This window comes from Macrobrachium nipponense, chromosome 28 (genome assembly GCF_015104395.2).
Source record: "Macrobrachium nipponense isolate FS-2020 chromosome 28, ASM1510439v2, whole genome shotgun sequence".
Taxonomy (NCBI): domain Eukaryota; kingdom Metazoa; phylum Arthropoda; class Malacostraca; order Decapoda; family Palaemonidae; genus Macrobrachium; species Macrobrachium nipponense.
Window position 1 is genome coordinate 20,086,839 of NC_087217.1, and position 17,500 is coordinate 20,104,338.

The window sequence follows — 17,500 nt, forward strand, 5'->3', positions numbered from 1 at the left end:
TAGTCTCTCTCTCTCTCTCTCTCTCTCTCTCTCTCTCTCAGAAACTACGCCGGGCCGGGCAACCGGTAGTCTCTCTCTCTCTCTCTCTCTCTCTCTCTCTCCTGGGGAACTCCATCGGCCTAGGCATATCCGATAGAAAATGGTAAACTGCAAAGCACCGAGCTTGCACTTGCCCACGTCAACTCAAATAAAATAAAATAAAGACAAAAAAAAAAAAAAAACTTGCTGCCACATCTGGATTTAGATTTCTACGAGAAACCCACCAATTTCTTTTTTAAAATAGCTTTGTGACATTTTTGCTGGAGGGTATAATGAAAGAAGAGAACTATGTTGACTTAAGGAAGACGTGCTGTGCTTTGATAGCTTGTAAAACTTACAACATGCCTTGAATAATTAGCATTCCTTCCGCAGTTGCCAATAATGTCACAGTCAGCTCCCCCCAAAAAAAACTGCATAATTATAGTGACAGTTTACTGAAACCTTTTCCGGTGTTCATAACCAGCGTATAACCTAATTCAGGAAACAAAAAATGGGGAATGTTGCATTTGGCTCTTGTCCTGTCTGATTATGTGTTCGTTCGTTCTCGTCAGGTTGATCCAAGTACTGAACGAAACCAATTTACCATCAGAACGAACGAACACACACGCTTGCAAAGAGATTGTGTCCTTGTACGAGGTCGTCCGTGCGTGCTGATTTGGAACGAGACTGAGACATGACTCAGACAATGGAAGCTACCTTCCCACATACCCTTTTAAATCTCTCTCTCTCTCTCTCTCTCTCTCTCTCTCTCTCTCTCTCTCTTCTTCTTCTTCTCCTTCTTCTTCTTCTTCTTCTTCTTCTTCTCGGGAGCCTTTTAGAAATGGGATATATGCCTCTGTGTGTAGGTGTGGGTGTGAGTGTGGATGTTCGTTATACAAGCGAGCATTGAAACTTGCTGTTTGTTAATACACTGGTACGTGTGTAACCATTTTTCGGTATTGTGATCTAATACCTTTAATAAAATGCCTTACATTCATTTCATAGAATCCAGTTTAACATTGACGTTTCCAAACAGCCGTGTCAACACGTCTATTGATCGACAACATTTACCGATGGTCATTTGCTTGCTGCAGGAGGCTAATTGCGAATTAATTGTTACACTCATTCATTTGTCTATTCATGAGTTGTGTGCAGATCTTACGACTCGTCGAACGACGCGTTTATCAGGTCACGCCGTTAATGAAAATGTCCGCGATATGAATAGAAATTCGTCTTTTGCTGACAGTGCCCCCATCATTATTCGACATTCATAATTGTGACAATAATAATTGACTGCCCTGTTATGAATGGAACCGTTTCATTAGCCCCGAATACAATAACAATCAATTGCCTTTGGCCCTGGTCAGTCACTGCCAGGTGCCACCAATTTTCTGCACTCGTCAGTTGACTTCGCATGACCACTGGCCCCCCCCCTCCACCCCCCCTCCCCTCGAGGCCCCTCGAGGCCCCCCTCCTATTCATTTCACGGGAATGGAACGGTACTGCTCATTGGCCACCCCCGTAGGTCATCATCACCTTCGTCAACTGATTTTTTAATTTTTTTTTTTTTTACCTTCCCTATGGAAGAAAATAAACAAAAAAATAGGCTCAGGTGGTTTTAGTGGCTGTGGCAACCGGGGCAAGATTTGGTTACCATCAAAAGCTTCCTTAAAGGTGACCTTCCGTAATGTTATTTGTGGAGAGTCAACCTTAAAGATGACCTATTGTCCTGGGCCATAGTTAGTGGAACTAAAGAGGGCGGGGGATGATGGGAGGGCGGGGAAGGGGGTGGCACACGTGAAATTATGGTAGAGAGAGAGAGAGAGAGAGAGAGAGAGAGAGAGAGGCGATATGAGACAGAATATGCAAAGCAAAACTACTGGTTATAGGGTAGCATTATGCTAACGACCTCATGTTTATAAAGACGGGGACACAAAAGAGCGGAATGAATACCAAAGGCTAAACTGGAAGAGGAGAAAAAAAAAAATATAGACGAGGGAACAGAGAACCGAGACAAATAGGAGACGACGAGTAGTGAATGCGAATAAAGAGAAAAAAAGAAAAAAAAACACAGGACTCAAACAAACGACTCGGAAACTTTTAATTGTCATTCTTTCTAATTAAAAAGAATTCATTTTACTTAATTGGATGACAACTTCTCCGACTTTCCCCCCGATTCACAAGGTTCTTTTCTTTGCCTCTTCTTCTTCTTCTTCTTCTTCATTTGCATTGTATTTATTACTCTTCCGGAAGTGACGATTATTGTCGGTTAGCGAATAGCGACTGAGAGAGAGAGAGAGAGAGAGAGAGAGAGAGAGAGAGAGAGAGAGAGAGAGAGAGAGAGAGAATGAAATCCAAGTAGAGCGAACCGGAAGTTTCGTCACAAAGCAAAAGATATTCACCTGATCAAAGCGAACGCGAACTCTCTCTCTCTCTCTCTCTCTCTCTCTCTCTCTCTCTCTCTCTCTCTCTCTCTCCATATTGTCGAGCACACACTCCAGCACCTTTCAGGCAGAATGATAGCTGCTGATCATCTATGGCCATCCGTTTAATAGCTTGCGTTTATGTCCCTGTATTGCCCACTTTTGAATCTGGAATGGACAGCGCTGGAAGGATGATATTCACGCAATAAGTATTTTGACGAATTCAGATGTCGACAGGATTTATCAATCTTTCTACGCTGTAATCAAAACTGCAAGTTTTGATCAATCTTTCTACAGCGCCTCAGTGGCGTGGTCGGTATGGTGTTGGCGTCCCACCTAGGTGGTCGCGAGTTCGATTCTCGGACATTCCATTGATTGGTCAGAGTTGTGTATTTCTGGTGATAGAAGTTCGCTCTCGACGTGGTTCGTAAGTCACGTAAAGTCGTTGGTCCCGTTACTGAATAACCACTGGTTCCATGCAACGTAAAAACACAATACAAACAATCAATCAATCTTTCTACTCTTTAATCAAACCACAAGTTCGAGTAGTAGACTGCAATCTACTTGATTGATTGAATACATTCAAGTTGGCGTGGCAACGACCATGGTCATCGGTTCCTGTCATCTCAGTTCGGCACTAGGCTTCAGACGTGATTTTTATCGTTTAATTCCAGAATCTGGAACCCACCTCATTGTTCTGTGTTTCCTTAATCCTTCGCTATTCCTTGCCCGTCTCAGTATCCTAACCATAAACTACCATCGTGTTTTCAAGTTTGGCTTTATGAAGAGCCATGTTCATACTCGTGGTTGTGCGGGGAATCCATGCCTCATTGTATAAAATAAGCCCTCTCTCTCTCTCTCTCTCTCTCTCTCCTCGTCTCATCTCCTCTCTCTCCTATATATAAATATATATATATATCTATATAAATATATATAATCTATATAGATATATATATATATATATATTGTCTTTTTCTTCCCCTTTTGGGTCAAAAACTAGCCAGTGTTCAAGGATCCATTTCGTAACTTCATTTCAATCTGAGAAATCTCGACTTTGCAAAAAAAAAAAAAAAAATACAGGACCCGTTGAAAACATGCACCGGGTACTTTGTCCCTTCAGGGTTTTGTTAGTTGATGGGGGGAAACAAAATTGTTGTGATACTCGTATTTTCTGGGTTATTTCTCGTCCTCCATTGAATTACGCTCATAATAGTTAAGCCCTGCGCGTGTTTCGTAAGGCCGTGTTGGTGAAAAAAAAAAAAATATAAGTATTTGAATGGAAAGGCTTTACAGAATGTGGTTGTATTTTTGCTATAAAATTATATAAAAGAATAAAGAAGGCAAACGTTCAGTTTGATTATATATATTGTGTGTGCATATATTTATGAGTCTCTCTCTCTCTCTCTCTCTATATAATACTATATATAGCGATAATAATATCATACAATAAATAATATATACACGTTATTATATAAATATATATATAGATCAAATATATATCACACACACACTATATATATATATAAACTGTATGTGGGTATCGCAGTAGATAATATGTTTATTTATTATATATATAGTATATATATATATATAATATATATACATATATTATATATATATATACACACACACATATATATAATATACATGTATGTGTGTATAGTATATAGTAAATGTATGATATATATATATATATATATATATATATATATATATATATATATATATAATCCTCATAGTGTCTCCATAATTTGCCCTTCAAAAATAGCCTTCGATGTTTATGCAACACGTGATGGGCCATACTTAAATGAGCTTAAAAAAGATACTTTGAAAGGGTATCCAATTAATGAAATTGGTTATCCTTTCAAAAGTTTTTCAATCCCCCGCTTTTACCAACTTTTTTTTTTATCACGACACACAAATTCACAGGACCGCGTAATGAGCTAAGAAGCACTCTAAGACTCCGGAACTCTTCTGATGCCAAAATAAAAAAGTAAAAAAAAAGAAGGAAGGAAAAAAGTTACCGTGATTTTTTGTGGTAGATGAGCGAAGCTTTCTCCTTCAGCATATTCGACATACTCAATACTGTGTTCTTTATTTGTCATATTGGTTGACCCTGCATTGAACAATAATAATAAAATAATAATAATAATAATAATAATAATAATAATAATAATAATAATAATAATAATAATAATAATAATAATAACTATTATTATTATTATTATTATTCAGAAAATGAACCCTATTCATATGGAACTATCCCAAGGGGGCCATTGACTTGTAGTTCAAGCTTCCAAAGAATATGGTGTTCATGAGAAAGAACTAATAGTACTAATACTAATAATAGAAGCAGTAGTAGTATTACTACTAGTAGTATTAGTAGTACTAGCAATCTACAGGCATAACCAGCCCCGTTTCACGGGCAGAACCAACTCCATTTCGGGGAATCCCTTCTCACCCCCCCCACCCCCTTCGGAGGGGGTTAGGAGAGGTAGGATGAAACCCCATTATAAACCATCTTAGGGGTCCCCACTATAACCCTGCCAAGTTTCATGCCCCTCGGACCAGCCATTTGGCCATGATTGAATGACAGACGGACGGACAGACATAACGCCCATTATAGTAAAGATGTCTTAAGCTGTTACTATTTTCATTTACAAACAAATGCCCCATAACAGTTTTATTAACAAAGAAGTTCTCCCAAATTCATTACAAATCGGACAAACTCTTAATAGACGAGGAACGGAAAAGGCCAAACGAAGACTCTAAGGTTGTTCTAACCGATGCCTCCGTCCTCTAGTAGGTCAAGACCCCAGCTTCGGTCAAGTCAGGGCATGCCCGAGATGGTGTTTGTACCAAGACGTTGGGTACAGTGTATCATATTCGTAGGTTTCCACGTCACGGTCGAAGTTGATATTTATATATATATATATATATATATATATATATATATATATATATATATATATATATCTATATATAGTATATATATATATTGTGTGTGTGTGTGCGCATATATATATATATATATATATATATATATATATATATATATATATATATATATATATATATACACTGAACATCGGATATAAATCTCAGGGGCTAAATACTATCACTAAACTTGAATTAAAACTCAAGAGATGATAATAAACTCCTTCGTAGAGAGAGAGAGAGAGAGAGAATATGTTTCATTTCATCTTCAAAGGACAGAACATCGTTTCACTGACGCTAAATCCGTCAACAATTAGTCCAGCGTTATGATAAACAGCTTCTCTCGTAGCTCCCCCCTATTTTTAAACGGTAACTATCGCATTCCCTGGAATTGGATACCGGTTAGGGACGAGACTTGGATGGATGTCGGATAAAAGGGAATCGTGAAAAGGGAGAGGGAAGTAGAAGACGAGGGATAGTGGAGGACGAAGACGTTATCCAGTTTTAGCAAGTGTTCGGCGGTAAATGAATGACAGAGGAAGTGGATAATGATTGGGGAATAATGGAATCGTGGATAGGAAGTCGAAGTAAGAATCAGTGGGATAGGGACTGAAAAGATTGTCCCAACTTTGTCCTGAGGTTTTGGCGAAGAGAGAGAGAGAGAGAGAGAGAACACCCGCTAGGAAGTGGGATAAAAGACAGGGAGATGGGGCAGGATGAATAGATGGTCCCGATAGCGCAAAGTTTTGGCAGTATGACAGAGAGAGAGAGAGAGAGAGAGAGAGAGAGAGAGAGAGAGAGAGAGAGAGAGGGAAATGCACTTTCAATGTTCTGAGATTCGGGTCTGTTTGCTTTCGTCGGATGTCCCCCCTTTTAGCGAACATTATCAAACTCTCTGGCCAATTGTCATTCGAACTCTTTCTTTTTTTAGGTTTTTATCCGTTTGTACTCTTGCACCAGTCATTCTCTTCCGTTTTTTTAATCTGTTCCGTAGACTGACTCTTATTTTTACCTCGCCGACAAATTGCGGCTAAAGATTCAAGTATTCACTCGTGTCTTTCTCTTTCAACTCCACTGTCAACATTTTTTTACGGGCTGCTTTATGAGCAAGAGCCCGTGCTGGCATAAAGCCAGCTTAATCATAAACAACCAGAGCAGTCGGTATTTCCTAATAGTTTCTGCTCTCTGAATTTAAGTATTTGTTAACACTACAAAAATAGATGAATTGATCTTTGGCACAACGACCATTAGAGATAACGTTTTGCGTCATCAGATTATTTCGAGGCGAATAAACTTTTATATTTTCGCTTATCCTAAACCGACCAAATTTTTTTTCTTTTTTTTTTTTACTAGCACTCCTTAATATTCCGGCCAGAATTCAGCCATACCATGATTGATAGCGTTACAGTATGTGTGCGTCGCTTCAGAATAATTATATAGTTTATGCGGCGACGATTAGGTGCAGAAACAGGTGTCTGAACGCTTGCAGTAGGCCTCGTATAAAACATCGGGTAGTTGTTTCTCGGGATTGTGGTTTTCATGGCAACCCGAATGGGTTTTAATTCGGATCATTTACCTAAAAGCATTGTAGCGCCATCGTGTTCATTCTAAGATGGTTTGGAATATTAAGTCATATCTCTCTCTCTCTCTCTCACACACACACATTTTACTGAATTATTCATTCAATAAAGTATTTATGTAATAAAGATTATTTCTCTCTCTCTCTCTCTCTGCGTTTTACTAAATTATTCATTCCGTAAAGTATGACACACACACACACACACCTGAAGAACAGAAAGTGAACTTGGTGAAGGTATAACTTCAACACTGTGGCAAGCGGAATATATTGAATATAATCATCACACTATGAAGGGTTACATGCGTATATTAAACAAGATCTTGGCTTGCGTAAGGCTGCGTTTCTCGGCAACCAAGATAACATGATATGCGGAAGGAAGAACGCGTATTATTATTATTATTATTGTTTTCTCTATTTTCCTTACAATTCGCTTCTCAGGCTCAGCGATGTTTCTGAGTAACTGACCAATATTCATATTGGGAATTTTCAAAAATCATAAATGCTGAAGGTAATCTTTTATTGGAACAGGTTATCAGGTCCAGGTCAAGCAGGGGTCGTCGTCAGTGCTGGTATTATTCCGTAGGCGTAGTTCAGTTCGGGGCCGGGTTCGTCTTCGGTTTAAGGGCTGGTATTGGTGCTGGTATAGCTGGTATATCTGGTATTACGTAACGTTTCGACCTTCTCGCAGGTCATCCTCGGACGAGCCGTTTGAAGAGACTAGCAAGAAAGTCTGTGGGGCGGTATTTATAGCGGCTCGGACCTAGAGTTGCATTCTCATTGGTCGGGCCGGTCTTGGACGAAGTCGTGGATCTCGCCTTGAAGGTCTCGGGGATTCTCTTGTGCGAGCGCCACAGTAGTGTGCCTGGGGATGAACGACAGGAATTCCGTCCGTAGCAGGAATCCTGTCATCCCGTGGGGGCTCCTGATTATCTGGTATTGTCGGGGGGTCGTTCGCTGCTCTCCGGGCGGCGGTGGGAAGGAGAAACCGCCGCCCGGAGAGCAGCGAACGACCCCCCGACAATACCAGATAATCAGGAGCCCCCACGGGATGACAGGATTCCTGCTACGGACGGAATTCCTGTCGTTCATCCCCAGGCACACTACTGTGGCGCTCGCACAAGAGAATCCCCGAGACCTTCAAGGCGAGATCCACGACTTCGTCCAAGACCGGCCCGACCAATGAGAATGCAACTCTAGGTCCGAGCCGCTATAAATACCGCCTCACAGACTTTCTTGCTACAGTCTCTTCAAACGACTCGTCCGAGGATGACCTGCGAGAAGGTCGAAACGTTACGTAATACCAGATATACCAGCTATACCAGCACCAATACCAGCCCTTAAACCGAAGACAAACCCGGCCCCGAACTGAACTACGCCTACGGAATAATACCAGCACTGACGACGACCCCTGCTTGACCTGGACCTGATAACCTGTTCCAATAAAAGATTACCTTTAGCATTTATGATTTTTGAAAATTCCCAATATGAATATTGGTCAGTTACTCAGAAACATCGCTGAGCCTAAGAAGCGAATTGTAAGGAAAATAGAGAAAACAATAATAATAATAATAATAATAATACGCGTTCTTCCTTCCGCATATCATGTTATCTTGGTTGCCGAGAAACGCAGCCTTACGCAAGCCAAGATCTTGTTTAATATACGCATGTAACCCTTCATAGTGTGATGATTATATTCAATATATTCCGCTTGCCACAGTGTTGAAGTTATACCTTCACCAAGTTCACTTTCTGTTCTTCAGGTGTGTGTGTCATACTTTACGGAATGAATAGGAAAATAGAGAAAACAATATATAAAATCAACTCGCTTAATCTGCCATTCTTTTTAACAGTATTTGCCTAAAAGAGGGTCTTCTACCAAAATATTATTATTATTATTACTATTATTATTATTATTGCCTTTGTTGTTGTCATTAACACGCCGTTATTAATGTTATTTTTATTATCATTGTTACTGAACATTATTATTATTATTATTGGGGACAACAAACCTCCGCCAGGGCTTAATAAGACCTAGACCTAGGGAGTCTTGTTGTCTTACCTAGGACATCTTGCCTAGGGCGCATACAGCGTCGATGTATAGGTCTGGGTCAGGGTATGTATCCTCGGGGAGAGAGAGAGAGAGAGAGGTAAAATCGTCTTTTCTGCAAAAGTTACGTTCCTGTTTTTCCTAATTCCGTTAGGGGGTAGTGCCGACAGTGCATCTCACGTGCTGCACTGGAGGCATTACTCAATGTTCTTTGCAGCGTCCCTTCGGCCCCCAGCTGCAGCCCCCCCCCCCTTTCATTCCTTTTACTGTATCGCCATTCATATTATCTCTCTTCCATCTTACTTCCCACCCTCTCCTGACAATTGTTTCAAAGTGCAACTGCCAGGTTTTTCTCTTGTTACTCTCTCAGTATCTCTTTTAGTCCCCAGCGCTTCGCCTTTGGCCTAAATTTTATATTCCATTCCATTCAGTATTTTTTCGGGTAACGACATCCATCCAGAGTTGAGTCTCGTCCCTGTACATTCAACACCCCGCTCATCGGAAAACCACTCAGACCGTGGTTGTAAATCAGACACTGTGTGATTTTGGTCTACGAAGAGAATTTTCGACGGTTATTTACGTCAATGGATTTATACAGGGTGTCCATAAAGTCCCAGTACCATTCTGGGCAATAAATAATTGTAATGGTACTGGGACTTTATGGACACCCTGTATAATTTCCTGAGAGATGTGAACAGGTAGTACTTACATTGCTGTCAGTTTAATAGGAAGTAAAGACTGTCATTTATATCTGTTGTTTATAAAAAAGATATCCCACAACCATGAAAACCGCTGAAATGATTTGCTACATCTAGTTTAATGCTAAATATTTACACTGATTGGAATGTCCGTACCCAAGCAAACAACAGCAAATGTCCTAAACGCAACCGGGTCTGTTTAACATCATGGTACCGGATGGAAGATCGTACTGAGTGATGGGTAAATTAGTTAGCATATTTTTTTCTTTATTCCATCTGTAATAGTCCTTTTAGCTCATCTGATATGATTACGGGAAGGTTATTGTATAATGGTATGGAGTGTATTTCTGTTCCCTGCAATCGCGAGCATTCGACGATATACAGCACTCCCATAATGCCTGGCGATGGCGTCATTACAGGTATCTTTTAATGTATACATATACATGCATACCTGTGTATGTATATGTATATGTATTCATGGAGACAGCATCACAGTCCAGCCGTTATGATAGTCGCCTGACTAAAGAGAACACTTTGATCAGTTTACATGGTATGTTATGCCCATTCCGCTAAATCCCCATAGTTAGTTGCTTGTAGTGGGCCCAAACTAGAGTAAAATGTCGTAGGGGCTACGTCTTTTAAAGTTAGTCCTTCTTTAGGGCAAGAGGATTGGTTGTTAGTCAGATGTGGTGGGTCACAGAAAGGGCAGTGAAGACAGTCAGTCCTCGCCATAATAACTTTTTTTTTTTATTCTAAAATTTCGACCGAGCGAGATATTCGAATCGTAGAAATCAATATAATAAAAATCATTCATCAGACAGACAGCGATTAGGTAATGCGCTTTCTATTTCGTTAGATGACGCGCGAGAATTGATGGATTTTTATCCACAAAACGAGCGCTGCAACTACCAAGGTCGTCGATGACGCAGATACGTGTTATCAGTTTAATTTGTATCTGGGGGGGTGGGGTTAGGTGGGTTGGGTGGGGAAGAAGTGGATGTAAATTGACTTGCCTAACAACGGACATCGATTTCGCGTTTCATAAATCCCCCTGAATGGAAAAGAAGATTTCACAACATCAGGAATAAGAGAATCCTTTTCCCTCCTTCAAAGGAACTTCCCCGAAGTAGCTCCATTCGCTCCTTTGATCTGATTTGCCTTCCTAACAATTCCGTCCTCAGTTTTATTGAGTCTCCTGTAATTCACAGCAGGTGGGAGGAAAACTCTCTCAGCCTCCTCATCCTCCTCCTCCTCCTCCTCCTCCTCCTCTTCCTCCTCCTCCCCCCCCTCCCCTCCTTACCTGAGCTTCCAGCAAGATCTGTTTCCTAGCGCGTTTGTTGATGTATTTTTCGTGATTATATTTCACACTCACACACAAACATACGTTTTTTATAATGTCTCCACATACATTATATATACATTATATATATATATATATATATATATATATATATATATATATATATATCGAACTACAAATGTCTTTTAATATCTAATTCGCTCTACCTCGGAATTAATATATTTTCATATATGTTTAACCGAGGGGGAATTTATTAAGCGATAATAGAATTGGCGATCGACAGGCGCGAACCATCGACCTCTCAATTCCAGGGCTACCAGTCCTGGAATTGAGAGGTCGATGGTTCGCGCCTGTCGATCGCCAATTCTATTATCGCTTAATAAATTCCCCCTCGGTTAATTATATATGAAAATATATTAATTCCGAGGTAGAGCGAATTAGATATTAAAGGACATTTCTAGTTCGATATATGTATATGAATCATGGTAATGTGATAGACTTATATATATATATATATATATATATATATATATATATATATATATATATATATATATATATATATATATATATATATATATATATATATATATATATATATATATATATATGTATGTATGTATGTATGTATATATGCACACACAAACACACAATGTTATTGTATGAATATATATATATATATATATATATATATATATATATATATATATATATATATATAAATATAATTCACTGTTTTCCACTTGTTATCATTTGACTTTTTTATACTCACAAATATTAAACAACAAATGTCAGTTATTTTCGAATCCTATTCGGTAAATTGCCTTTTCTTCGTGTGTTTAAGGAAGTTAAGATTGCAAGCAACCCTATTTCTACTTTTACATCTTTCTTTGAGAACCTAAATGATTAGATTATTGGTAACAGTGATAAATTTCGTGATAAGAAATTGGTAACAGTGATAAGAACTGATATGTCCGCCTGAATTCTGCCGGCATATCTTTATCTCCCCACAAAAAGTAATTAATCTTGTACTAATGAAAACCTTTTAACTTATAAGTCACACGTACGAGTTACTTTTGGCTACCTAGTTCTTACCGTTATATCTTGATTTTATTTTTAACCTCAAGAAATAGTCATTCCAGTACTCTTTTTTTTTCCAGCAGATAAGAGCTACTGTGGCTCCCAAAATTATATTCCTGTATGGATTTTTGTTTAACTTCAAGAAATAGCCATTCCAGCACCAACGTAAAATAACCCATCTTCCAACAGATACATATCCTATTCTTTTATCATATTATTAATCTTTAACTTTCTTTTATCATATTATTATTCTTTAAATCTATCATATTATTCTTTAACTTCAAGAAATATCCTGTTCCAGAAATAATGCAAAACATCCCATCGTCTCCCAAAACAGATACGAACTGCTATGGCTGCCCCTGGCTGCCAACTGCACGGAGAAGATCCTGGCGCCGCCCTCCGACGTCCACTGGGTATGGTATGTCCACATGCTGGCGCCAGAGCACTACGCCAGGGATTGTAAAAACGTCGTCGGGCAGATAGTGGACCATAAGCTTTTCAAACTCAAGGTGCGTCCGTCCCCTGTCTTGTGTGCGTCTGTTTTTCTTCTGGAATATTTGTATGTGTGTGTGTGTATATATATATATATATATATATATATATATATATATATATATATATATATATATATATATATATATATATATATACACTGCCAATTTGGCATTCAGCTCATAGATTGATTTTGCATTTTTTAACTTTTAGTTTTTGTGCCATCCCTCTCTCTCTCTCTCTCTCTCTTCATTTCTCCTCTCTCTCTCTCTCTCTCGCTCTCTCTCTTCCCCTCTCTCTCCTCTCTCTCTCTCTCCTCTTATTTACTTATGTATTTTTAGTTAAAATTTAATTATGGCTCGATTTTTATGAATCTCTCTCTCTCTCTCTCTCTCTCTCTCTCTCTCTCTCTCTAACAACCCCCATCACACGCGCGTACTTACGCCAAAGCTCCCCGCGTTCCTTTATTTACCCAGTGCGAAGAAAAACGTGCCGTTGTAAAGGTTGTGACAGCATGTTTGTCAAAACATGCCAAACTAGTTTGCCCCGAGGCTGGAAAAATAATGCCAAGAGGCACGTTGTTTTGGGCCAATTATGTTAAATGCTTCCTTCATTCGCGTGCGTGTCTCGACATACTCTTTAATGGCCTTTTCTCATTTGGGTCATTTTGTTTACCCGTGCGTGGAGAATATCTCTCTGTCAAAACGTTGTTCCTTGAATTAGAATAACTTCAGGGTGTGACCGTTCCTTTGTATTTTGGGTGGAAGCGCTGGTGACCCTTGACTATATTGTGTATGGTGCCACCTACCACACATTTTAATATATATATATATATATATTATATATATATATATATATATATATATATATATACTCTCTTTTTTCACCTTATGGTTAATTTTTTTTGGTATTATTTCCTTCCTCAGTCTACCGTTTTTACAAATTTCTAATACTAAGGGCATGTATATATATATATATATATATATATATATATATATATATATATATATATATATATATATTATTAGAAAATGTAAAAACAGGGAACGAAGCAGTGGTATATTTCGGGTGCTATATCCATCTTTAACGAATAACAAATACTTCTTATATTTATATATTATATAATATATATATATGATATATATATTTTTTTATATATTAGAGAACTGTAAAAATAAAAAAAACAGGGAACGAAGCAGTGGTATATTTCGGCTGCTATATCCATCTTTAACGAATGACAAATACTTCATGTTTTATATTATATATATAATAATATAAGTATATATATATATATTATATTTTAATATTATATTTTATATTATATATATTATATTAGTAATTGTCTAGTAATTTGATCTTAATTGTTGTTATATTTGCCCTGTTGGTGTTTTTTTTAGGTTTCTTATACTATTTGCTATTGTATTTGATAATGTTAGATAGAATAAATTTTTCACTGGAATTTTTTTTTAGTCTTCATTCATTTCCTGATTTATTTTTCAATCGTCGCCATTGGCGCTGCTCCTGCTTCTGTTTCATTGAATTCTCCTTCTCTCTCTCTCGTGTCGTCCTTTACACAGTCTCTCTCTCTCTCTCTCTCTCTCTCTCTCTCTCTCTCTCTCTCTCTCTCTCTCTCTCTCTCTCTCTCTCTCGTCACCACTTCTGCCCATCTTTCCATCGATTCCTTGTCAGCATCTTTTCTTCCTGGTCCTCCTCCTGCCTCCTTTTAACCTCTTCACCTCCATAGGGCACCGCCCTCCTCCTCCCCTCCTCCTTCCTCCTCCTCCTCCTCCTCCTCCTCCTCCTCCTCCTCCTCGGAACGATGACTAAATCCTCGCTACATACCTTCCCCAACTTATTCTCTGTCTCTCTCTCTCTGTCTCTCTCTCTCTCTCTGTCTCTCTCTCTCTCTCTCTCTCTCTCATTTACCTTGAGAATTAAATATCGACCTATCAGAATGGGGTTCCTTTTCTTTCTAACTGGTTAGATTTCCCTTTACCCAGTGCTCTAACACACATACATATATACATATATATATAATATATATATTATATATATATATATATTATAATATATATATATATATATATATATATATATATATATATATATATATATATATTTCTAATGGTCATTCTATACATAAAAAAGGTCAATTATTACATAACACGCAGTTGGTGAGGGCTGATGAAGTTGTCGCGACTGGCTACTGTATATATATATATATAAATATATATATATATATATATATATATATATATATATATATATTATATATATATATATATATATATATATATATATATATATATATATATATATATATATATATTGTTATTCCTTACTTGTCATGGTTAAGGGAAGGTGAAGGACCTGCTGATGGCGGTCCTTTGAAGGAGCAACGGAGTGAGATTGATTGATTGATTGATGTGAAACTGTACCATGGTGCCACAACAACTTAGGTCATCGACGCCGGAGAAAGTGAGATGAATTATGAATCAAGGCTATTATTACTTAAATAAACAAATAAATATAGCTGTTGGCAGTCGGTGAAGAGGTGAATAAGAAATAATTTTTCAAATCGGGCCTCCTGAAGGTTGTATATGGGCAGTTGAGAAAGGTCATGTAGGGTTACATTGTTCCTAAAGTAATGAAGCACCTCGTTCTTTCATCCCGAAAATATCAGCCAAATATGACTTTTTGAGATGCTGTTGTATGCAGGTGTAGGGATGGATGTATGGGTGTATGTATTTAGGTGTAGAGGTCACCAGACTTGTTATTAACTTCCATAGAGCTGTTGTTGGAATGTGTGTTTTATTTAGGTGTAGAGGTTATCGGACTGTTACTAACTTCCATAGAGCTGTTGTTGGAAGGTGTGTTGTATTTAGGTGTAGAAGTCATCGGACTGTTATTAACTTCCATAGAGCTGTTGTTGGAAGGTGTGTTGTATTTAGGAGTAGAAGTCACCGGACTGTTATTAACTTCCATAGAGCTGTTGTTGGAAGGTGTGTTGTATTTAGGTGTAGAAGTCATCGGACCTGTTATTAACTTTCATAGAGCTGTTACTGGGAAGTGAATGGGTTGTTGACAGTTGGCTTGTATGGGTCTGAGAGGCTGAAGGAACTTGATCTTTTACATCTCATGGACATTTCAGCTGCGAAGGAAGTACGACTCTCCAGGTATTGATTTCCTCCGAGGATTAACAAGACAGATATAATCCTTCTGACGCCGAGACCATTCTCTCTCTCTCTCTCTCTCTCTCTCTCTCTCTCTCCTCTCTCTCTCTCTGGAAGGAATGGAAGGGAATGAAAATTAAAAGGAAGGTATGGAAAATTAAAATTAGTAGAAATGGTGTATATGGCTTATTGTATGTTTGAGTAAATATATATATATATATATATATATATATATATATATATATATATATATATATATATATAATATATATATATTCACTGGTCGTTACCCATCTAAGTACTGAAATAATTATATAGATTCATCCACACACACACATGCCCATACACATGCGAACGCGCAGGTATAACACAGGTACACGTACACACCAGCGCTCGCTCTTCGGGTTTACCAATAATTGGGAAATTAAAATAACGCTGCAAACATAAATCCCCATAACCCCCCCCCCCCCCCACCCACCCCTGCTCTCTCTCTCTCTCTCTCTCTCTCTCTCTCTCTCTCTCTCTCTCTCGTGGAGAGGTTTATTCGCCCACCGTTGCATAAAGCGACAAAAATCTATCGAAAACCCATAAGATAATTATAACTGGTTTGGCATATTGGGTTTCGGAATGATCGTCAAAGGCATAACGGTAACAATAACGGCGGCGTAATGCGTAACAATAAGAGCGTAATGCATTAAAGCTTCCGACCGCAAATGCGGGGATTTCCTCTTTGTCTTCCATTAAAGGCAATTGAGAACGTCCCGCTCGCTCTGTTTATTTATTCTCTCTCTTTTTTTTATTTATTTTTTTTTTTTGGTATTCTGTTTATTTTATTTTTAAACGATTGAAGCGGTCAGATAATTACGGGTAATATGATTGCGCTGCTGGAGAGATATGAATTATGATGAAAATAGGGAGAGGAGAGAGGAGGTGAAAATGAGACGGTGCGAGAGGAGGAGGAGGAGGAGGAGGGGGGGTGATGGGGGAGGGGGAAGAAACGCCTTAAAAAGGGAATAGAAAAAGCAATAAAGATTAATTGGTCTCCAGAGGTGGAAGTGATGGGTTTACATGAGAATTACTGATGAGAAGGAGGGAACATTTAATACCGAGAGAGAGAGAGACGAAGAAGAAGAAACCGAAAAATGCCTGGAGAATGACGACATATATATTAAAGGATGATAATAATGATCAGGAGAGAGGGAGAGACGGAGATGGATAACGCTAAAACCGATTCATTGTTTCATATTCTTCCTCAGTTGGCTTTCAAGAAAAGCGAGAATCCGTCTTGTCTTGTTCGTGCAAAGGGAAGGAACGTCACTGTGATGTATTTCTTTTAACCCCAAAACTTGAATACTTATAAGAAAATTTAAAAATATTAACATTATAAGCGTCACTCAGTTGAGAGTTGAATATTTAAAAATATTAACATTATAAGCGTCACTCAATTGAGAGTTGAATATCCTCACTGTACTTCAGCTCTTTATAGACAAAATCACTGAAGGATCGTTTATGTTTCAGAAGCTTCTATAACATCCGAGGGACGCACGATTTCATATTGTCTTTGAGAAAGTCCTCGACAACTATATACATCAACTTTATAAATTCACGTCTACCTTCAATCGCTCCCTTGAAGCTGTAGATACGAAGACATGAATATTACTTAGTATTGCATTCAAGCCTGTTTTTCCTGCTAGGGTGATCTGCGCATGCGCGCGATATTGGAACACGTTTAAATCTTAATTTGATTTGCGCG

At 38.3% G+C, this 17,500-nt stretch overlaps 1 protein-coding gene across 3 annotated transcripts in view; it reads left to right on the forward strand.

Moving 5' to 3' along the window:
* The window catches only part of LOC135201554 (uncharacterized), a 142,161-nt gene that overhangs the window by 34,287 nt on the left and 90,374 nt on the right, over positions 1-17,500 (forward strand). For all 3 annotated transcript variants that reach the window (XM_064230553.1, XM_064230554.1, XM_064230555.1), the window contains exon 2: positions 12,420-12,591. In XM_064230553.1, coding sequence (XP_064086623.1) covers positions 12,420-12,591 — 172 coding nt within the window. The remainder of the gene's footprint in view (positions 1-12,419; positions 12,592-17,500) is intronic.